Source organism: Rhamphochromis longiceps, linkage group LG7 (genome assembly GCF_057381845.1).
Source record: "Rhamphochromis longiceps isolate RC_006_pf linkage group LG7, R_longiceps_female_GT1.1, whole genome shotgun sequence".
Lineage (NCBI taxonomy): Eukaryota > Metazoa > Chordata > Actinopteri > Cichliformes > Cichlidae > Rhamphochromis > Rhamphochromis longiceps.
The window spans coordinates 52,832,703-52,856,558 of NC_140563.1; the positions used below are offsets into that span (position 1 = coordinate 52,832,703).

Genomic DNA, 23,856 nt, shown 5'->3' on the forward strand with positions numbered 1-23,856 from the left:
CTGAACTTTCTACTTCACAAAAGTCAATTTATTTAGGAAATCTGAGGAAGTACTGATTTTATTTGGAGACACAAAGGAACATTTGGCACTTCCCTCATCTCACATCTGTTTCATTGTTGCACCCAATCATTCTACAACTGAAATGCCTTGGACTGCTAACCATTTCAGGCAAGTGGAGTGAACTATATTTTGCTAGACTCTCATCAGATTGGGGCTTCCCTTTATTGATCTTTGGAGAGAAGTCTTTATTACTGGTATTATTCAGGTTTTGTTCACATGTTTGCCCCAGGGTTCTCAGCTAAGAGGAGCTTAAACCCCAGATACTGTGAGTTCTTTTCACACATTGAGATCACTGATAACTCTCAGCAACGACGTGATCTCGTAGAAACAATTAGGTGTTATGGATTCAACTATAATTGCGACTCTTATCTTTTACTTTACTGGAAAAGATTTCTGCATTTTACCCATATTTTATTTTTAACTCAAAATCAAAATTCCAGATTCTACTACATGTTGGTTTTGCACCAGATAGGATGACAGATTTCAGGTGGCCCTGTGTCTTTCTCTATTACATCTGCCACTGCATCTCGATAATCTTTGTGTGGCTTCTAGTGGGTCCTGACCCTCTCATATTTTGAAAAATCTATGTTTGAATCTCCCTTAATAATTGTGTTAAGAATTCTCTCCGCCTTGGTCAAAAGTTGGGTATTAGGAAAAAGTGAAATAAATATAAATATAAAGTCCCAATGTGTAGAGCACACATTAATAAATTAGTCATGTTCCCTGTGAAAGTAAATGAGCCTAATTCTTAAAGACCCCTGAAATTATTTACTAGATGTTTATTTTTTGAATAAAATAAAAATCTGAGTTTAACAAAACATTTTAATTGTAAATATCAAGCTTACCTTTCTTTCTTCCATAAAATGTGCTTGTGGGCACGCCAGCCATTTTGAAAAGGTGGGAAAAACAATTGGCAAGGCCACACCCCCACACATGGGATATAATTTTAAAGGTTCTGTTGTCCTCTCTAAGAAACATCAGAACTTAGAGGAGTGGCAAGTAGAGTATGAGAGCTACAAGCAAAAAACTAAATGTGTACTACAGTGCGCAAAAATGAATTACTGGGCCATCAGGGGGTCTTGAGGGACATTTATAAAACAAAAAATCCCACAAACCTTAAAAGTGCACTTGAAAAGCTCACACAAGAAGGTTAACCTAGCTTACCTAGAAGACCTCATCAGGGGGAGCACACTCCCCCTCTTTTTAGAGCTCACCCACTTAACTCGCATCCCAAGAAAACAGCTAACCCCAGATAAGGCAGCGTGATGTATCCCGAGATAACAGGACTGGGACATCTAAATAAAGGTGTGAAACAATCGCCTTCAAAAGGTTATCAATTAACTTTAACCAAAATTAGGACCACTCGGTGCGGCAAGAGTTAATAGTTATTAGTCTCAACACCCAAGGATAACCAGAAGAGCATGATTGATATGATGGAACTGAGATTTTGTTACACTTAACTTTTGCAAAACACAAATAAAACTAAATTGAAACTAAGGATTTTCAGAAAATAAAAACTAGACTAAACTAGCAAAGAATTGGTAAAAACTAATTACAACTGGCAAAAAATTGAAAATCTGGAGTCGAAACTAAATAAAAAATAAAACCTAATGAAAATGGCGAAACGTTTAAAACCCTGGTGCAGAGATTGGCAAATCTGACCAGGAAAAGTATGAGATGGATTGTCAGGACAGTCAGCGTTAAAGCCACTTTTGACAGTCCATACTAGGATGGCATTGGACATCTTGGGGGTGGAAAGGGGTTGGTGTGACCAAGGTGTGGTTTGGCTTGTTGTATGTATATTTGAGATCATATGGCTCTGGATGGACCGGTTACCAGGGCATGGAAGGAGGACAGACTCATTAAAGGAGGAGAAGGAACTTGCTGGGATTGGAGATCCTCTGGGTGAGTGGTTGATTAAAAGCATGCATAAAATAGAAGTTATCTGTTGTTATTGATTGGTAATAGATTGATAATTGGCCACATTTACAGCTGTATTGACTTGTTGTGGACGTAGTCGACTTCAGGTTTAAACACTCTAATTAACAGGTTGAAAATAGTGACATTAAAGGAAGAGTATGCAGCACCACCCTGTCAGACGCCAGTGATGGTGGAGCTCACTGATGAATCAGGTGAGCTGGATTCATGGCTGATTCAAAACTAAGATCCCCCTGCTGTGGTCAGTAAGGGGAGAAAAGGGGGAAATAAAATCAAGAATTAAAGAGGCATTTATAAACGTTTAGGTGTCAAGTGAAACGGGACAAAAGGGGGTGTTATACTGTTATTTTCAATGTCAGCATTATTATTGTATGAGAATCATGCAACAAGCATTGCATCGATGATCATTTATTGAAGCTTTTGACCTTATACTAACATCTGTGTTCCTGTGATTGTTATAACTTCTGATGAATCTTCTATTTACAGGTGTTAGGATAATGATATAATTTTTCATTGCAGGTGTAACCATGATCATTTTATACATATTGCAACTTGTTGCTCATTGTAGAGTTGTGCTCAAGTTAATAAGGGTTAAAAGCTACAGTCAGCGCGAATGTCTGACTGATCTATTGAGGGAAAAGGCTTCGAGCATGGAGGGCCGCACGCGCTTACAAAACACTGATATCATGTTATTCTTTGTGATCTTTTCTTCAATTATGTCTTTAAAGTTAGTTTAAATAGTGGCAGTTAATTAAACGAGATTTATTAAAATATTAAATACCTGAGTCAGAACGTTACACGCGGATCACCTTAAGAGTCTGGGAAACTTTGTAACTGCCTAACTTTTTTTTTTTGAATGTTCTAGCTCCGTTGATTTGACACATTGGAATGTGTCAAAAAAGGGGGGGAAGGTTCAGCTTTAACATCAAACAAGGATTATTTGAACATTTTATAACTTCATTTGTGTCTTTAATAATTTAGGAATGGTAAAGCTTAAGCTAATAGCGGTCCGAGAAGACGGACCTTTTAGAGAATCAGTGAAAAAGCATAAACTATCACTTTCATGTTTAATCATTACTCATTGAAATGAACTGAATAGCGTTTAGAAGATTTGTTAATTTCTTTGTCTTTTGTTAAAAAGAGGGGTTTCAATAATTTTCAGACACACCTTGCAAATGTGCTTATAACGAGTTGGCACTCGGCCTTTTGAAGGTCATAAGCTTCGTTCGGCGTGACTGTCCGGACTGATATATTGTAGGTATTGACTTTGAGTGCAGAGGGCTAAATGCAAACACGCTTACACACACATAAGATATGATTAGAATAAGTCCCTGGGACATTCTGAATGTTTAGACCAATTCTGAATCACTAGAAGGTCAGTAGATAACAACATTAGATTATTAGGGTTAGGAAGAGGGGTGTTTTGGTTTTCTGTCTCTTACAGAGAAAGGAACAGACACCAGACGAGGTCACAGAGATGCGAGGATCCTCCGTAGCAGAGTCAGACACAGTGACTGCCGAGACATCAACTGGGTCCAAGGGTCATGGCGTTTGGGCTCCAGCTAGTCACCACAAAAGGATGGATCCCATAAACACAGCAATAACCATGAAGGGGTTGGCGGAAATCCGGGAACACCAGACCAACGAAGTTCGAGAGGCTTTTGGGCAAAAAGGGGGACACCTTCCTGTTCCTTTTTCTGGAGAATACACAGATCGTTGTTTGAAATCGGGGCAGAATAATCCCCTGATCTGTGTTACGACTGAAGGGTTGTCTAACCCCTAAGGTTGAAGAATTAAGAGCAGAGGATCACCCAACTGGACGACACTGGTAGCTGCAGCAATAGAATAAAGGCTGAAAGCAGTGGGAGACAAGGAGAGTGTCATCTGGACCTGCTACTGTTGGAATCATAGTTTTTCTTGCATCTGAATTGCGCAAACACAGAGGTCATCCCACATATGGTTCGCCCCTCAGGGGGACAAAGGACCTCAGGAGTGAGAAGAGATGAACCCGGCCACACTGAATTGAAGGGTGTTGGTGAGGTCATTATTCTAATGACCTCATCAGGGGGAATTGTTAGATTCTAATATTATTTTATGCCATGTTATACCCCGAATTAAAGATTGTGAATTATTATGTAGTTTTAGTTTGCATTATTCTCCTGAATTAGAAGCAGCTGATAACTATTACATTAGTTAAACTGATTTGCATTACATTAAATTGCTGACTTGTTGTGAATGAATGATATTGTTTTATGATGCATTATATTGCTGAGTTATAAGAAATACTGTAATGTATGTTTGCACTGATTGCCGATCACGCTTCAACTGAGTCGTCCTCGGTCAGAAGGAATGGTACTCCACAGTGATGTAGTTCAAATAACTTTACTAAAGAGGTGGCAGATGACATCAACAGGATGTACAGCGTTGGTAGGGAGGCATTACAGTATTCACATGCAGGTAACGGGGGTGTGAGTGTGTATATGGGTATGTGTGTGTGTGTGGTCATCTGTAAACAGAAAGAACAAACATTTGTATTAACCACTATGGATAGCAGTGTACCCCTTATACAGTACTGTGGGTTTCCAGCGTAATGTTATACAATCTGCCATAACCTCATGGCCACTAGATGGCACCCTAAGACCATAAATGAATTTCTGGCTTGTATATACATTGGCAAACCAGACCTCTGCAGATTGCAACGATTCAGAGAATAAACATAGTAAATAGTTACATCCACCTACAACCACAATGCTTGACAGTAAGTCGTATATGGAATGAAATATGGGCTGAACACAAGGCTGCCTGTAGTAGGCCAAACAAAACGCATCTTAGCGATAGCAATGGGACTAGCCTCTTAGCGATAGCAACGAGACTAGCCTCTTAGCGATAGCAACGGGACTAGCCTCTTAGCGATAGCAAATTACACAGATAAAGTCAACAAGCCTCACTCTCATCTTACAATACTCACATGGTAAGCACGCACGCAGTATTAACTCACACCGAATGCACGTTAATACGTTACTCCTCCGACACACCTCTCATCTGTGCAGCGCTGCGCTGAACACGTTCCCAACCGGAAGTACAGATACCGAGGTGCATCATGGGTAACGTAGTATAAAACAGCTACAGTGAACAAGCGGACTTTTAACAGCCGCCCCTGTATTTGTAGGCAAATACACTCCCGCTAGAGTCCTTCTATTTTGGAACAGTGTCATTTGAGTCCTCAGGAACTTTGGGAAGTTCCACCAACTTAGTTACCGGGCGAACATAGGTACTGTCTTTAACCTTGACCTCGGCAGCTCGAACAACGCCATCAGTCCCTGGGAAAACTTTGGCAATGGTACCCACAGGCCAAAGGCCTCTAGGCAAGTTACAGTCCACAATCATAACAGCTTGTCCCACAGCCATGTTGTCAGTGGACCTCCTCCATTTCTGTCGGAGTTGCAGTCCTGGGAGGTAGTTCTGTATGAACCGCTTCCAGAAGTGGTCGCTGATGACCTGACTGTGCCTCCATCTTCTGTTAGAAAGAGTGCCTGAGGGGCCGTAAGCTGCCTGGGGTAGTGCCGAATCATGCCGCCCCATCAAGAGAAGATTTGGTGTGATGGGATCTGGGTCAGCTATGTCAGCCGATGCATAGCCAAGCGGCTTTGAGTTCAAAATGCCCTCAACCTCTATGAGAGCAGTGAGTAGGACTTCTTCCACCACAACTTGGTCCTTCAGGACCACTTGCAGAGCTGACTTCACTGCTCTGATTTCCCTTTCCCATGCTCCTCCGAAATGAGGAGAGTGTGGGGGATTGAAGCAGAAGTTGATAGTCTGCTTGGCCAGTTGCTGCTTGAGGTCCGGCTCCATGTTTTCAAACGCCGTTTGGAGTTCTCTGTGCCCACCTCTGAAATTGGTCCCTCGATCAGACCACATCTCGTATGGCTTTCCTCGGCGTGCAATAAATCTGCGTAATGACATAAGGAAGGAATCGGTGTCAAGACTAGGGAGGAGATCAAGGTGCACGCATCTGGTTGTAAGACACTTGTAGATGATTCCCCAGCGTTTCTCTCTTCTACGACCTATCTTTATCGTGTATGGCCCAAAACAGTCTACGCCCGTTGACCAGAACGGCGGCTTATAGAGTCTCAGCCGCGATGAAGGTAAGTCAGCCATTTTGGGTGTAGAAGGTGAGGCGCGCCATCTCCTACAGTCCACACACTGGTGCTGATGCTTCTTAATGGCTTGACGTCCTCTGAGAATCCAATAGGTGCGCCGTATTTCCGCAAACAGCCTCTCTGCACCTGGATGAAGGAGCTGGTCATCATAAGTTTTTATGATGAGCTTGGTCAGGGGATGTTCAGCTGCTAATACAATGGGATGAATACTGTCTGGATCTAAGTCGGCAGCTCGACGGAGGCGGCCTCCGACTCTGATGAGACCGGTGAGACTGTCATATTCAGGGGACAGCACGCTAAGACGGCTGTCTGAGCGGACTGGGTGCCCGATCTGGAGGGCTCGGGCCTCCTCTGAGAAGCTGTCAGTCTGTGCCGAGCGAAGCAGCATGGTTTTGGTTTCTAGTTGCTCCGCTGCTGTAATAGAAGCGTCAGCCGCCCCGTGTTGGGTCTGGTAGGTAGCAGCAATCAGCTCATCTAGCGTGGCATACTGTGTTGGATCCGGTAAAGTCGGGGATGCAGAAACGTGCCCACAGAATGCAGTCTTCCTGAGCTCTGCCTCACTGCATGCCGGGAACTCTGTTGGCAACTTAGGCCAAGTGTCAGCAGTTTGTGACAGAAAGGGTGGACCATGTGACCAACGATTGCGGACAGTTAGGTCAGCGAGATGTTTCCCTCTGGTGATGTCATCAGCAGGATTGAGGTCAGAGGTCACATACCGCCACTGTTCAGGAGATGTCAGCTCCTGTATTTCACAGATTCTAGTCCCCACAAATACCTTATAGCGACAGGAACTAGACTGGATCCACTGCAGCACCGTTGTAGAGTCTGTCCACAGGTAGATCGATTTCAGGAGGATGGTGAGCTCTGTCTGGAGTAATTTGGCCAATTGGGCCCCTGTGAGCGCTGCGCAAAGCTCCAGCCGGGGTATTGACACCTGTTTACGTGGGGCCACTCTGGAGCGAGCCATCAGGAATGATGTGGCGATGGGCAGTTGTTGATCGATTACTCGGAGATAAGCCACAGCCCCATACGCCTTTTCTGATGCGTCACAGAATATGTGAGCCTCGTATGTCACATTGCTGGAGTTGTGAGAAGGAGTGTAGCAGCGGGGAATGGTGACATGCTGAAGGTGTGACAGTTCACCTTCCCACTCAAGCCAGGACTGAAGTAGATTCCCTTCTATGGGCTCATCCCATCCTCTCTCTGTGCTCCACAGGGCCTGTACAATCAGCTTGGCCCTTGTAGTGTAGGGACAAATATAACCTAGGGGGTCATACTGGGTAGCTAGTACCTTGTACACGTTGCGCAGCGTGACCGTGGAGTAGGTTATAGGGCGGTGCTTATATCCCAGGACATCTGTCGGGCAGTGCCAGCTGAGTCCTAATGTTGACTCTTGTGGGTCGAGACTTTTGAAGTTCAGCCAAAGCTCGCAGCTCTCTGATCTAGCTGAAGCGGGCAGGTGAGCAACTACTTCGGGCACGTTGCTCGCCCACTGACGTATCTCGAATCCTCCTTGAATGAGTAAACCTCTCATTCGGTCGATGAGCTGCTTTGCCTCTTCTGGGTTGGATAGGGACTGTAAACAGTTATCCACATAGAAGGCTGTGTGGACAGAGTCACAGATGTCCTTGTGGGTGTCTTCGTGCTCCCTTGCATGTCTCTGTAGGGCGTAAATAGCACAACAGGGGCTACATGTCGTTCCGAAGGGCAAAACTCTCCACTCATATACGTCTGGGGGCCGGTCAGTTTCACAATCCCTCCACAGAAACCGTAGTAGAGGACAGTCCTCTGGGAGCAGCAGAATCTGGTGAAACATGGCTTTGATATCTCCACTCACGGCTAAAGGGTGTTGGCGGAAGCGGAGTAATACCCCCAGCAGAGTGGGCCCCAAGGGAGGTCCTGGTAAGAGGTAGTGGTTCAGGACGGCCCCCTGAAACTCAAACGAACAGTTGAAGACCACCCTAGCCTTATCATTGTGATGTACCATGTGGTGGGGTACATACCATGACTCGGAAGAGCTATGTGTCTCATCTGGGCTCAGCTTAACAACATAACCAGAATCTACTAACCTGTGGATCTCCTGGCTGTATGTGAGGGTCAGATCAGGATTCTTGGCCAGCTTACGTTCGGTGGATCTGAGGAGGCCTTTTACTGCTTCAGGAGAGACACACATCCGTGGAAAGTCCCTTCTTCTCAGCAGCGGAGTGGCGTATCTCTCGACACCGTCTACTGGGACTCTGATAGTCTTTGTCTCCAACATAGCTACCGCCTCTCTGTCCTCCTTTGACCGTGTGACCTCCTTCTCTGTCCTGTAGGGGGGAGCATCTAGTTGCCACAAACGCTTCACATCTTGATGCACGGCCTCTGCAGGAGAAAGGCACATGTTCAGGCACTGCAGGTCCCCCTCAGATGTAGGCATACTACTGGCCGGCCCCTGGATGGCCCATCCGAGCTTGGTGCAGATAGCTACTGGCCCTTTGGACGACCCCCGAAGGACGGGGCGGACAGGGGTGATGAGATGAGCGTTATCTGAGCCAATCAGCACCAAAGGTTGGATCTGGTTAAATCCCTCAATCTGGACTTTCTGTAAGTGAAGATACTTCTTCTTTAGCTGTTCAACTGGACATGACTGAGTAGCTAGGCTCAGTTGTTGGGCTGTGAAAGCATGTGTTACTTTGTACCTCACTTTGGGCTTAGCCCTTGGTGACACCTGAAATGAGACAAAGCCTCCCTTCATCTGGATTACATCTCGACGGATAGTTCTCAGTGAGAGTGTTGCTTCCTCCTGTTCCAAACCTAGAGATTTAACTGCCGCTGGAAGCACAACAGTCTTCTCTGAGCCGTCATCGAGCATAGCAAATGTATTCAGTGATTTGCCCCCATAATGTAGTTGGATTGGTACTACCTTAAGCATAACACGACCTGAGTGACTTGAATAGTCTAGGTAGACCATACTAGTACTCACAGTTAGTATGTTAGGGTCCCGCTTCTTGGCCTCAACCAGGTCATGGAGCACCAACAAATGCTGGTCACCACAGGTGCTGCACGGCTTCTTCAGAGTACACTGCTCTGGAGAATGTTTACGGCCACAGCGCCAGCATTTGGCCTTCTCGGTAATCCAGGTAGCCATAGCTTTGAGGTCTAGCCTTTTGAATCCATCACAGCCATTCAGATAATGCTCTGTCCCTTCGCAGTATGGACAATAAGGTTTGAACTTCTGTTTCTTCTTAGGTTGGATTGTCGGATCTGGAGCTGTAGATTCTCCCTCCTGGTTTAGCTTGGCTTGGGCTGGATTTGGGCCGTAGTAGATGGAAGCAGATCTGTTGTGTGGCTTGAGCCCTGCTGAGGCTTTGAGTAGGTTCTTCTCTGGACGTGGCTTGTCCGGGGGCATTTGAGAGGCTTGTCTGGATAGCTGAAGGACTTGGGATTTCCGTTCGAGCCATTCTGAGAAGTCGTACATATTGTATGTTCGGCTGCTGCCACTGCGGATGATCCCTCGGGTAATACAGTACTCGATGAAGTTGTCCCTGTAGTTCAGAGGGAGCTTAGTAAGCAGTCTGTCCACATGTGAACCACAATGAAGCTCACTGGCTGCTACTTCATCCATGGTACTGAGGAGCCCGACCAGGCTGGACACCGACAGGGAGAGGTCCTCAATAGCTTGAGAGTCTCCGGCTCTAATAGGGGGGCCGTTTAATATGGTGCTAAGCTCACTTTGGACTAACTGCCTTGGCTGTCCATACCTCTGCTCTAGCGCCCTCATTGCACTAGTGTAGGGAGTGCGGTCGTGAATGTAGCGCTTGGCTACCTGTAAGGCGCTGGGATGCTCGAGATGATCTAGTAGGACCTGATACTTGTACTCTTCTCCCAGATGTGAATGTGGCCCTAAGGTGCTGTCCAGCCCTTTCTTTAATAAGGCGAAGTCACTCTCTCTCCCCGACCGGAAGATCACCAGCTTAGGCTTTGGGATGCCATATGAAGACGCCACCATCATCTCCATCAGGTTTGGTAGAGGCGTTCCTGCTGGGTAAGTTGTGGCAACCTGCGGATTATGGTGTTCAGCAGAGGAAGATGATGAATAGTGACTGCCTGAGGGATAAGGAACATAGTACTTGCCAGCTGGATCAGGCACAGCTTCAGGATGCAGTATGGTGGGCACAGGGCGATGAGCTTCTGTCCACTGTGATGGCTGGGTCACAGGCGCTGGTGGACGTGAAGGTTGCTGCAAGTACACAGGATTAGCTGGATGTCTGACTTGGAAGACAGGAGCAGCGGGATGTGACATCTGCTGCAGACTCATTGGGTCCACAGCCTGTGATAGCTGGTGCACTGAAAGATGAGCATGTTGTAGTGGCTGATCAGCTGGGGATGCAGAATGTAATAGCTGCACCTGGCCTGGCCTGTTTATCAGGAGCTGATGTTCCGATCGCTGATATGAGAAGGGTTCAGCAGTGCATCGCCCAGGTCTCCTGAGTGGCGTCGATGCAGCTACATAAGTGGCAGGGTGCAGCACTGGCTGAATGTGAAGGCTCGCTTTACGGGGAGGTGATGGAGCAGATATTTCTGCTGGCGTTGGCATGTTTGCAGGTGTTGTGGTGCCCTGCTCTGAGGGACTTACTAGCACAGTTAGTGGCTCTGTGGTATCATGTAACACCTCATTGCTAGGTTGTAGTGGTGCAACTTCTGTTGTGGAGGAAATACGTTGGGGTTGTTCTAACGCTCCTGTTTCTGGGGGAAGAGGACTGCCAGGTTTAGAAGCTTGCTCCAAACGCTCCACCCGCTTCAGTAATGTCCCACGAGTTTCCTCCATAGACACTTGCAGTTGAGTCATGTGTTGGAGGACACTGCTCCAAACTGATTCCATCTTCTGCCATCTCTCATCCTCTTCATAGTCGGAGCTGCTTGAACTACTTGGAGCGCTAGATGGCTCAGTTAGGTTGTGCTCATAGTCCACCAGATGTCCTGGAAGTTTCTTCTCCCGCGTTGGACGGGGGCTACTCGATGCACCTCTATCCTGAGGGTTTGCCATCTCATTAACTCAGCCAAGGCGACTCCGGCTCGAAGGACCACTTGTAATGTATGTTTGCACTGATTGCCGATCACGCTTCAACTGAGTCGTCCTCGGTCAGAAGGAATGGTACTCCACAGTGATGTAGTTCAAATAACTTTACTAAAGAGGTGGCAGATGACATCAACAGGATGTACAGCGTTGGTAGGGAGGCATTACAGTATTCACATGCAGGTAACGGGGGTGTGAGTGTGTATATGGGTATGTGTGTGTGTGTGGTCATCTGTAAACAGAAAGAACAAACATTTGTATTAACCACTATGGATAGCAGTGTACCCCTTATACAGTACTGTGGGTTTCCAGCGTAATGTTATACAATCTGCCATAACCTCATGGCCACTAGATGGCACCCTAAGACCATAAATGAATTTCTGGCTTGTATATACATTGGCAAACCAGACCTCTGCAGATTGCAACGATTCAGAGAATAAACATAGTAAATAGTTACATCCACCTACAACCACAATGCTTGACAGTAAGTCGTATATGGAATGAAATATGGGCTGAACACAAGGCTGCCTGTAGTAGGCCAAACAAAACGCATCTTAGCGATAGCAATGGGACTAGCCTCTTAGCGATAGCAACGAGACTAGCCTCTTAGCGATAGCAACGGGACTAGCCTCTTAGCGATAGCAAATTACACAGATAAAGTCAACAAGCCTCACTCTCATCTTACAATACTCACATGGTAAGCACGCACGCAGTATTAACTCACACCGAATGCACGTTAATACGTTACTCCTCCGACACACCTCTCATCTGTGCAGCGCTGCGCTGAACACGTTCCCAACCGGAAGTACAGATACCGAGGTGCATCATGGGTAACGTAGTATAAAACAGCTACAGTGAACAAGCGGACTTTTAACAAATACTGTTCGCAGAAGGTTATTGTCTAATTTGTCTGAGTAGAAGAGAACAGAGTGTGCTGGAGTTTTCTGCCCCATTTCAGCAGGAGCAGATAAACAGGGAGCCAAGGTCGTAGCTCAGGCGCTGTGTGAGAGAGAGCATGTGAATGTTTAGGCTTTTTATGATAAGGTGGAGGCACCAGAGGCTATAAAAGTTTGAGCAATGCTCCACCATTTTGAGATTTTGAGGCTGTCTGCATCAGTGTCCATCTCCCACGCGTGTGTTCATTAAAATCATCGTTTGACTCAACCCGGCCGGACCAGTGTTGTTATTGTGGTTTTTTCTCTTGTCTCCATCCCCAATATTTTGAACCTTAACAAGGTCTAGGTGTCTCTGCTGACCCATACCCAGATAAGTGATGGATGGATGGATGGATGGATGGATGGATGGATAAACGTGACTAATAGTGATGTGAAATTTACTTCATTGGTGAAGTTTCAAGTGGAAAGAAGTGGAGTCCCAGGATAAATGTATATAGGTGGAAGAAAGCATAAGAGGCTCCCTTCAAAAAGGAGTCAAGACAGTACAATATAAACGCATGTATGAGTGGAGATAAATGCTTTAAACTACTTCCACACAATTTCAAGATGGTTTCTTACTTCAGTTTATGAGATTTACTTCTACTGTTAAGTCATTATGGTGGCAGGCTTCAGTATCATGACTCAAGCCTTACTTTACAGCTTGTGAAAATATATATGTTTTTCCTGTTCTGGGATCATCACTTGCTCATATCCAAATACTGTGGAAATTGTAAATCATCTGATACTTATATATTGCTTTTCTACTCAATTTGAGCACTCAAACTGACTTCCATCACAAGTCTTTTTCATCCAATCGCACACATTCATACAGCACTTCTATTTTCTATTCAAACAGTATCAATATGTGGCAAAAAAAGGAAAAAAAGAAGGATGCATACCAGTATACCAGTCCTTCACATGAATGGAGGACTCAGGGATCAATCCAAGCACCTGAGCTACAGTGTTTAGGTTTCACTTAGGTTTACGTCTCTGATATTTATGTGACCATTTTCATATACTGTTTTTATTTGCTCCTTCAACAGACCAATTTTCTTCTTGGAAATCAATAATGTTTTTCATCCACTAGCTGTGTGTGGAAGCCTGTATCTAATTTCAAGCCTTGGTGTTGGCACGTGAGGCTGCAAAGGGACCACTACTGTCTGCATACACGCTCTACCTCCAGGCTATAGACACACCCTACACTCCATCCAGTGCTCTGCAAGCTGTCGCTATAATCCACTTAGCTCTCCTTTCCATGCTACGACCTGGTCATCCTTCCAGCCCGACCCCCCTTCTCTGCCTCCTTGAGCTTAATAGTGGAGTGACCTCCCTACTCCAGCCAGAACATCCGACTTTTACAAGTTTCTTCTATTAAAGAAATACCTCATATGCCCTCTCTTTCCACTCAATAAATTCTCAAGGCTTTTCTATTTTTGTGGACTAACGTCCCCTTTTTCCACAAGATTCTGCCTTACTTTATAGTTTTTAATTGTTTAACTCTTTGATTTCTTTCCAATGATTTTAGACCAAAATAACACTCATCTATAATTGACTGAGACAGGACTCTTCCAGACACTAAACCAAGGCACAATGTACATTTCAATTCCTTTAATTTTAAATATGTTTATATCGTCTATCCTGTAAAATAGTCAGATGTCTATTCATATTAATGTACAGAATTCACCTGCTTGCTGCTACTACTGCACATTCACCCAATGTATATACTATACATATATATATATATATATATATATATATATATATATATATATATATATATATATATATATATATATATATATATATATATATATATATATAATGTTCTTCCTCTACAGCCCCCCCAATTTTTTTGCACATGTCGAGGAGCGTGTCAGGCTACATTTCACTGTGTGTTATACTTGTATAACTATGCATGTGACAAATAAAGAACCTTGAACCTTGAACCTTTTGACCCCAATAGAATTACTATCAGTATCACTTTTGTGAATTTTGGATGCATTTTCTCTGCTCCACATATTACATGTCACTGCAGGTAAGACCATCTGCTATATGTATAAAATGTAAAAATGGAAACGCAACGTGTGCCAGATCTACATGACAGCCAGCGCATGAGGTAGCTGGCTCATCACCGCGTTCATATCCTGACACTCTGCTGGGACGGTGACAGCAAAGTCAACGTGGGTGAGCTGTAATCGGTACTGAATAGGATATACTCTTGTGACTCAGGCGACAGGGAGATGCACAGATTCAAAGCAAAACAAACATATCAACATACAAGCTAAGACTTTGATATTTTCTAGAGGGACAAAAAACTAGAACACATTCAAACACTCAAAAATTATGAAACCTCTCAGTGTGGTCTTGTACCTGATGGTGAAAGAGTGCCGTGGTGTGAGGCCAGGGTGACAACCAAGCACTGGTTGGGATGAAAGGTCAGCAGACAGAGTGATTCCAGAGCCCTCGAGGACCAGGGCGATGTGGTCGGGCAGCAGCTCGGGGGTCTCAGAGGCAAAGGTGATGAAGAGAAGCTGGCCATAGCTGTAGACTTTGTGACCCAGGAATTTCACTAGAGTGGTAAGGGCAGACACAGTAAATTTCCCAGTGTTAAATCAGCAGTGTTAAAGTGTATTTACTCTAATAGAGTCATTATAACAACAGCTGGAGCAAAACGCCCCCCAGTGTGGGTGATGATTCCTGGAGTTAAAAGAGACAGTGTCAACGTTACTCTAGAAAGCTCCTCCCACCACAGACTGGTTTTCAAACCAAGAGGATTTTTCACGACGCCATTTTCTTCACATCAGTTGCAGGGTAAGTTGTTCATATTTACTTATTAAACCAACAATTCGACATTTTAAGCACAGGTAGCACGTTAAAATAAGGTTACATTCCTTTTGTCCATGTTTATTATATATTTCATTTTGTACCAGAAGCAAATGTGACACTATCTGTATGCTAATGTAAGGTTGTTAATTAGCTAAAAAAGTTGACTGATATCAGTGTTGGACTGTAAGGCTTGTTATCAAAATTTATTTCAGTGTGTAGTGGTGATTGTGTTGTGTTCTAGCATGTTCGAAATTCCATTAAATGAAACCCTCCATGTGTTGGGATCTATATATTAACATTAGCTAGCTAACTAGCATTTTGGCTAACCTCAGTGCGCGGGCAATTCGCTAGTTAGCGTTAAATTTTAAATTACCTAACTCAAGCATTAACTAATTAAAATTGTACACTAAATGTTACACATTCATCAGATTCACAGCCCTTTGAGGAAACGTCAGAAGCTGGATGCAGAAGCTAAGCAAGTAAGAGTTAACAGATTTCCACATTCTTCTAATAGTGTCTTTTTTGTTTGTAGTTTAAGTGTTCTGAACTGTAGTGGTTATATCAACATGTAGAATGTTTTTATTGTGTTTTCCAGTTGGTGGAATCCATTCTCACAAGCAAACCTGGTGGAGAACGTATAATAAATGAGTACAATCGGACCAAGTCCCTGGTGGATGAAACCAGAAGAAAAATGGTCAACATACTGGTAGCTGACATGACAGAAAAAAATGGGTAATTTATTTCTGGCCCTGTGATTTTTACTATCATTTTCAAATTATTTTAAATCTCTATTAATTCCAGCGAAGCTGACTAGTTCTTTTCCTTTTGATCTTGCAGTACATCACCACCACGGCAGGTAAAAGAAATGTATGCCAGAGGAATTGTAACCTTTTTCCCTTACCTCAGTGACCCGTACTCAAAAAATGGCTATGTAAGTAGCTAACAGCAATAACTGATACAACTAAAATCAAAATTTTAAATCCTGCCAAAATGTATGTCCTTATCAACTGTTCATGGTCACATAACTTACTGATAAATTAATAAACAAAATGTCTGTATATGTCACTCTCCAAGGAACATTATTATGATGGCGAGAGTGGCACTGAGTACTTGGCCTGGAGGATTAAAACCATACAGAGATGCACTGCTAAAGAGAGGCGATTAACATCTGGAGGTAACACTTATAATTCAGTGGAAACGTATAATACAGTTCCAAATTGTGGTTCTGTATTAATAATGGTTATCAAATGTTATTATTAGTTTTGATAAAGTTGTATTTCATATTGTCTAGCACCAGGAGATGGATCATCGGGTGAAGACCAGTGTGGTGGACCAACTGTCAGACGAGAGTTGCAGTTTGTTACAGAGAACGTGCTGAGTGAGGATGAGTGCAAGGAAGCAATCTCTCTGATGAAACATTTAGCTGATGAAGACACAGTCAAGAAGAAGATGAAGTTGACATTTGTTTATCGACACAACATGGTCCTTGACCCCCTGCTGTCAAGCAACATACTGTCTGTGTTTCCACGTTTCAAAGATATCAAAGGCTTGGTGAATATTTTTCATTACGTTGACAATGTAAACACATTTTATTTTTTGCAGATAGCAGATATAATTCTCTGTTCTCTATCCCTGTTACAGATCGAACAGGATTTTGTACTGATGTTTGGTGAGGATGTATCAGGCAGGTTGCTGGAGAGGTGGCCAACAACATTCAAAAGAAAGATTATCCAACAAGGCAGAAAGCTTCCTTCTACCAGTGACCTGGAAGAACTCTTGCTGGCAGCTGACTCTCCTGAGGATGCCACTGAAGTTAATGCTGACATTGGTGAGCTGTTATTTCTTTAATTAGAACATTCACAGGATATATAATGTTTGTCACAGAACAGCTGTCCTTTTGTATTTTGGGTCTACTCAAACATTTTGTCAATGCAGATGCATTGAAATTTGTTATTGATGAGGATGATTCAACTTTATTATAAAACAATTTTTTTTTTCAGGCTGGGACAGTGACCTCTCAGCGATTCTATTGCTATTACATTTGATTCCACCATCTGGTCAGGGTCGGAAGAGACCAGGAAAGGTGTCAGCTTCTCAAGCAGAAAGGCATCTTGTGGTCTTCAAGAAGGTTTGTTTCTTTTCTATTTTTATGGTATGAATTACCAGTTTAAGAAACACTTGATTCTTATTGCCTGTCTGTATTTGTCTTTTCAGACTGGAACAAATATCCAAGAGCACCTTGATGCCATCACTACCAGCACTCAACCCTACCTCCTGGCTGTTGGGGTGAAAAAGCATGACATCCACCAGTTCTTCATTATTCTTGACAAGAATGCCATACCATGCAAGTCTACCTCTTCACTTGGTGCTTTTGATGAACTGTTTAAAGCACATTTTGTGTTTGGCACATCTTACAACACCATGCTTCACAACATGTACACATTCATCCAAACCACTGTGTACAATATAGATGTTGGCAAAATCAAAGAAAGTCCCAGAGTTGCTGAAATAAGGACAAGGTTGCTTCGTTAGGGCTTGAAGGTTAATTCTCCATCATGAAGTGTTTTGTCTGTCAGGCTGAGTTTACTGGTTCAAACATGCTTGTTAGGCATTTACGGTTAGTCCATGGTTACTTACCCGGAAGAAATCTTCGCCTTAAATGTGCCCAGCGTGACTGTGGCTGTGTGTTTGGCACTTTTTCAGGTTTTAGAAAACATTTAAATACCAAACACCTTAACTATTTCGACCAACAGGCTGACACTGATGTTAATTTACAGCCTGATGTGGCAATTAAAGAAGTTATCACTACAGGGCAGGTGGTGTCAACTAATGTAGAAGAAACACCCACAACATCTGAAATGTTGAAAAGTTCAAATAAGAGCACTTTGGATATGTGTGCCTCTACTGTTGCACAGCTCAGGGCAGCTGGATTAAGCCAATCTACTGTGAATAGTTTTGTCTCCTCAATGGAGGAAGTGTTTTTTGAGATTCATACTCAGGCTAAAGATGCAGCTTTACAGAGCTTACCTTCACAGGACACTTCAAGTAAAAAGAAATTAGAGCAGTCATTCAAAAACTTTGAAAACCCATTCACACTGTTAAATTCAGAAGCTAAACGAAATAGGCACTTTAAACAAAAATGGGCAACTGTTGAACCTGTTGAAATGGTGCTTGGCACAAGATTTGACAGTAGAAGAAACAAGATCACAGGGACTTTTGATCAAGTCATTGTAACCGATAGGTTTGCATATGTTCCTATTTTGGAAACACTGAAAACTATCTTTCAAAACCACCATGTTGTCGACATGTTCAAGTCGAGGAATGTGTCCAGAGAAGGTGTGTATGCAGACTTAATCGATGCTGCCTATGTTAAAAGATGTCCCCTATTTTCTGCAGGAAAAAGATGCCTTACAAATTCAACTGTTTTATGATGACTTTGAAACTGCAAATCCCCTGGGCTCTAAAAATGGTGTACATAAATTAGGTGCAATATACTTTACACTAAGGAATTTTCCTCCAATCTTTAATTCGTTGTTGGTCAATATTCATTTGTGTGCTCTTTTTCATGCACAAGACTCAAAGCGTTATGGCTTTAATTCAATCCTTGAGCCACTTGTCAATGATCTGAAAGTTCTTGAGACAGAGGGACTGAAACTTCCCATGTTTAAACACTTGGTTCATGGCACTGTAATCCAGGTCACTGGGGACAATCTTGGCTTGCATAGTCTGTTTGGGTTCGTGGAGTCATTTGCAGCTCGATATTGTTGTCGTTTTTGTCTGCTTGAGAAGGATTGTTTTCAAAGTGTGTTCTGTGAAGATGATTCTGGTGTTGCACTAAGAACTCTTGATATGCATAAGCAGCACTGTGAAAGTGTACAAAGAGATCCTACGCTACCTCATGTATGTGGTGTGAAACGCACTTGTCTCTTGAATTCACTTAAATATTTCAACACAGCCAACAATTTTTCTGTAGATATCATGCATGACATTTTGGAGGGAGTTGCTCAGTTAGAGGTGAAACTTGTGCTGCAGTACATTCAGGAGAACTTCCTAAGTGCTGAACAACTTGCTGGTAGAATACATGCCTTTGACTATGGGTTCAATCAGCAGCGAAATCGCCCACCAAGGGTAAAGTTGTTTGATGGCAGTAATGATTTAGGACTAAATGCAATTCAATCTTGGTGCTTATTGCGTAATGTACCTTTGATGTTTGGCGATTTGGTACAGGTGGGTGATAGCTACTGGCATCTTCTACTTCTGCTTCTACAAATTGTCAATATTGTGTTTTCACCAGTGCTGTCAGAAGGTATGACCATCTACCTCAAACATTTAATTATTGATCATCATCAGCTCTTTAAGCAGTTATTTCCTACACTCAGTCTCCTACCAAAGCATCACTTCATGATACATTACCCTGTTTTTTCAGCTAAGTGGATAAAACATCATGGTACAGAGTACCGCCCTGACTTTATCATCTGTACAGAGGTAGTGTCTGAGATTCCAGTGTTTTATAAGATCAAAAGTATTGTTGTGAAAGATGACATTGCATTGCTCTGTGGAAAACTGATGGAAACCCTGTGTTTTGATGACCATTATCATGCATTTAAGGTCAGAATGCACCCCAATATGGTGCTGAAGGTGTTGAACATAAAAGAGCTGTGTTACTTCAAACCATTTGATCTTCAAATGAAGTATGGCACTTCTGATTCCTCCCTGTATGTGGTTCCATATTGTCATTTTATGCCGAACTAAATTCATTGTTTTAAAGTGTTTTATGACTGTTTTTGTGTGTGTAGTGTTTTATGTACACTACATGAGATGTTTTAATATTTTGAGCCTGACATCAAAATAAAGCCGTTAAACGTATTATCTAGTTGTGGTTTTTGCTTACTTGTTTTATATTTTAAAGCATTATTAGAAACCAGGTTTTCATGCTGGAAGAGGAAGAGTTTTAGTAACACTACTTGGTGTAAAATTAATTTAAAATTTTACTCTATGAGAGCTAATTTTTCACAAGAAAAAGTGTATGAATAACACAGTATAGAGTAACATCAACTCTCATCAGAGTTATTTGAACCCCCAGTGTTAACTTGAAATAACTCAATTCAGTGTTAGAAATCAGTGGAATTTTACTCAAATAGAGTTAATTTATCACTATGTTAGAGTAAATAATATGACACTACTAGTAGTGTTAGGTTCATTTAACACTCTGCGGTGTTACTCAGTGTTAAATTTTTACTCTATTTAGAGTTAATTTTACTCTAAAATTTTAACACTATAGAAAGAGTTGATTTAACACCAATTCCGAATGGGACCAAATAGACTCGGGACCAGTGTTAAATTTAACTCTTTAAGTGTTATTTTAACACTCCGAATTTTACTGTGTGGATGTTAGAAAGATGCATGGATGGAGTTTTATTACTGGAGTCTGAGTCAGCTCTGTGCCATCAATGTAGTAAATATAGAGCTAAACTTTTGTGTATAAGCATGGTGTTTTTGGAAGTAGGATTAATTGTTTTTGTGCTTTTCAAAGAATCTGCCAGTTCCTTTCACTTTGAGTTGATGTGTGTGTTCATGAGGGCAGTGGAGTACAAGCTTTTTGAGATCACGTGGAGCACTGCAGGAATCTGCGTGTAATTACCCACCCTCTAGGCTTTGGCTCCTCATATAACAGGACTTCAAAGCTTTTTAGCTACCACAAGATACCCCCCACTACCGCTACCACCCAAAACTGGCCAAAAGAACATCACACAAGAGTTATACGCTTCTGATGTATAAAAATAGGCAAAAATCTTCCACTTCCTCATTATGCAGATTTGAAAAATGTAAAAAGCCCAAGCCATTGTATAGATCCTGTACAGTTTTGCTCTAAAAATGCACAAATTATAACAATTTCTATTTAAAGAAAAAAAAAAAAAACAGAAATAAAGCAAGCTGCCGTTCTCTACAATACCTGGATGAGTGAGTGGGCAAAACTGACAGGTTGCACGCTTGATTGCCATCTTGTTTTTGAGCGTAATGGTGTGTGAAGTACATCCTGAACTCTTTTGGGGGTTGAGAGGGCTGTGGACTTGAAAGAATCGTTTTGCTTGCGAGGGGCCTCTGGCGTCACTCAGAACAATTCACCTGTCTTATCATCTAATATCTGCTCAACCAGGAGCTGGCTTTTATTATCTGGGCTGTGCCCTTACATGTGCAGCTTGCCCTCGCTGTGACGTCCACAAGCGTGTTAATCGATGGTTTTTACTTGACCTCTCTCTCACCTGCCTTTTTGCACTGTGACTTGAAGTGTTGCTTTTCACCAGTGCTGCTCGCAATTACCTGACGATTTGTTAAAGTGCCTTGGTTAAGTACTGTTATACACTATTGCTTTAATAAAATGAAGCTTAATTATTATTTCGATTTGGTCTGGACCGTGTTTCTTCTTTTATCACAGTATGCAAATTATCATCAAGTAAATGATGTTTAATAAATGTATAACACAACAGATTCTTATATAGGTAGTCATGCTGTAGCTTCAGCAACTTTTCCAGTGAGACTTTTGTAACTCTAATGTAAGGATTATTTTTTTTCCAACATGAAGTGACAGACTATTATGTCTAATAAGCTGCAAGCTTTCACACATAAGAAACCAAGCTCAAAAACCAAGCCAATGCATCACACTTCCATCACAGTTGCTAACATTTTTTTTTCTTTTTTGCAACAATGCATGAACGAGGGATCGGCACTGTGTTATTGATATGTATTAATCCCTATCAGTAGGATTAGTATTTGTGGGAAATGAAAAACAGGCAGTAATAAAAGGGAGAAGGCTTCAATTACACGACCAATCAATAGCACTCGTCTAAGTCTAATAAGGCATCATTCATGTAAACACAAGATCAAAATCAATTGAAACAGGCACAGCGAATCAGAACAAGGATAAGTGGTTTCACAAGCAGCTGCTGAGGACGAAACATTTACCGTATTTCCCGGACTACAAAGCGCACCTGAATATTAGCCGCACAAGCTAAAATCAGGGGAAAATCCTGTTTTGTACATACATTAGCCGCACCTGACCAAAAGCCGCAGGTGTTTCAATGTTGACTTATCATATGTAAGAGAATATGCACAAAGGGAATTGTCAGGAAAGAGATGGCTGTTTGGAGACACACCCCTTTTATTAATATTTTGAAAAACAAGTTATGGGTACATATTTGCACATGTAGTACATAACAGTAACCTACAGCACACCAGGAAAATAGATTCGGACTACCTTTTAGGCTCAGGTGCAGTGACACGGCTTTAACAAGAAGAAAAGTCAGTCATTCACCATCTTTCTCTTCTTCCTGCGCTCTAAAACCACCAAAGTCCTCTTCTCCAATGTCGGAAACGAACAGGCTCAGGATGGCTTCGTCATCCACTCTCCGCTTCTCTCCTTCGTTGTCACTTTCAAAACCAAAGAAATCCTCGTTGTCAGTGTCAGAGTCGAACACCCTCAGAAGGGCCGTGGCGGTGTCCTCCTCTCCATCATGCAGCAGTCCAGCCCTTCAAAATCCGTTGGTGATCGTGGATGTTTTCGCACTTTTCCACGCTGTCAGAATCCACCGGTGGAGTTGGGCATAACTTGCTTTTCGCAAGTTTATCGCCGCTCGTCATCCACGCCTCCCGCTGAATGCGTAGCGCTACTTTGAAGTTTGTTTTTCGCGCTACTTCGTACGGCACTACGTTGCCTGGCGGACGGACATGTGACTAACATACCACTCTTGAACCCCGATCCTTCCGCCAGGCAACGTAGTGCCGTACAACAGCGGAACAAACAAAACAAATCGTCTTACGATATCACAAAAATCATGGAAAATCCATAGAAAAGCCGCACCTGACTAAAAGCCGCAGGGTTCAAAGCTTGTGCAAAAAGTAGCGGCTTATAGCCCGACAATTACGGTACTCATTTTGAAATGAGCTGTCGCAGGTCTTAGTGTAATTTCAGAATCAATCGATGTTCCTAACTGTTAAAAAAACAGGTCAAGGTCAAGAAGGAAAAGAGGCTAAGCTAACTCATTGACCAATTAAAGACTAATTCCTTCATAGAGCACCTTCTAAACATCTAAACCATTAGAAAAAATGACCAATATTGCAAGGCCAAGATGTTTAGACCCAAAGACTGAAACACCTCCACATGATGCGGTGATGCAAGGTAAATAATTCAAGTCTGCATTTCACAGCAGTTGATAAACACAATTCTGTTTAAAGCTTTAACACTGATTTATGGATCACATGGGGCAACAGCTAGTTTTATTAGCATTAGTTTGCTGCAGGCTAAAATGCTCCAGCTTTCATTTGGCAGATCATAAGACAACAAACGACTCCAAATTCAGGACTGTCCATGTGGACTGGAGGTTTGGCAGCAATAAAAATATAGATAGTCAAGCAAGATGTGTAGCTGTCTGCCTTGTCATAATGTGCTCTATATAATGGTGTTGCATTTACTTGGTCAAAACTTCTCTACTGGTATAAATTAATATAGTTTTCTTTTCTAAATTTATTTTATTAAAGATGTAAACACAAAAGATTTTAGTAGAAAACACAAAGGTTATAAAAGAAAGAAAGAAATGATCATCTACTAATACACAAATAATGTATCCTAAGACATGCGGCCAAAAAAAGGGAAACATTATTTTGTGTATTTATTTGTATATGTTTAGATGTACAGTCAGTAATTTCTTACCTTTCTATAGGCTTCATGTTTTCAGCTATATTTCTAGTAAACGTTTGCTCATTTATATTTTTAATTAAATACATTTTTAAAAAAACCTTCTACTAGGGCTGGGTATCGTCACTGATTTCTAGAATCGATTCAATTCCGATTCACAAGGTCCCAAATCGATTCGATCCACGA

General features: G+C 42.5%; 3 protein-coding genes across 3 annotated transcripts in view; 1 reads left to right on the forward strand and 2 right to left on the reverse strand.

The window, feature by feature from the left end:
• Nucleotides 1-17,711, forward strand: part of LOC146666312 (uncharacterized) — a 477,181-nt gene extending 459,470 nt beyond the window's left edge. Inside the window, exons 2-9 of the mRNA XM_085414276.1 lie at nt 14,735-15,457; nt 15,574-15,710; nt 15,816-15,909; nt 16,053-16,152; nt 16,270-16,529; nt 16,620-16,806; nt 16,979-17,106; nt 17,193-17,711. Coding sequence (XP_085270402.1) covers nt 15,389-15,457; nt 15,574-15,710; nt 15,816-15,909; nt 16,053-16,152; nt 16,270-16,529; nt 16,620-16,806; nt 16,979-17,106; nt 17,193-17,510 — 1,293 coding nt within the window. The 5' untranslated portion in view covers nt 14,735-15,388 and the 3' untranslated portion in view covers nt 17,511-17,711. The remainder of the gene's footprint in view (nt 1-14,734; nt 15,458-15,573; nt 15,711-15,815; nt 15,910-16,052; nt 16,153-16,269; nt 16,530-16,619; nt 16,807-16,978; nt 17,107-17,192) is intronic.
• lamc3 (laminin, gamma 3) overlaps nt 1-23,856 on the reverse strand; it is a 177,628-nt gene that overhangs the window by 78,140 nt on the left and 75,632 nt on the right. The window contains exon 10 of the mRNA XM_085414267.1: nt 14,523-14,721. Within this exon, the coding sequence (XP_085270393.1) occupies nt 14,523-14,721 (199 nt within the window). The remainder of the gene's footprint in view (nt 1-14,522; nt 14,722-23,856) is intronic.
• LOC146666326 (uncharacterized) lies at nt 4,279-12,039 on the reverse strand. Its single transcript, XM_085411485.1, has 3 exons — nt 11,979-12,039; nt 4,967-11,449; nt 4,279-4,504 (listed from the first exon to the last, which is right to left on the reverse strand). Exon 2 carries the CDS (start codon nt 11,185-11,187, stop codon nt 5,194-5,196), a length of 5,994 nt encoding a protein of 1,997 aa, XP_085267611.1. The 5' UTR covers nt 11,188-11,449; nt 11,979-12,039; the 3' UTR covers nt 4,279-4,504; nt 4,967-5,193.

Bases quoted from the DNA above. Each gene is read 5' to 3' on its own strand.
- LOC146666326 (XM_085411485.1), bottom strand. From the start codon at position 11,187: ATGGCAAACCCTCAGGATAGAGGTGCATCGAGTAGCCCCCGTCCAACG.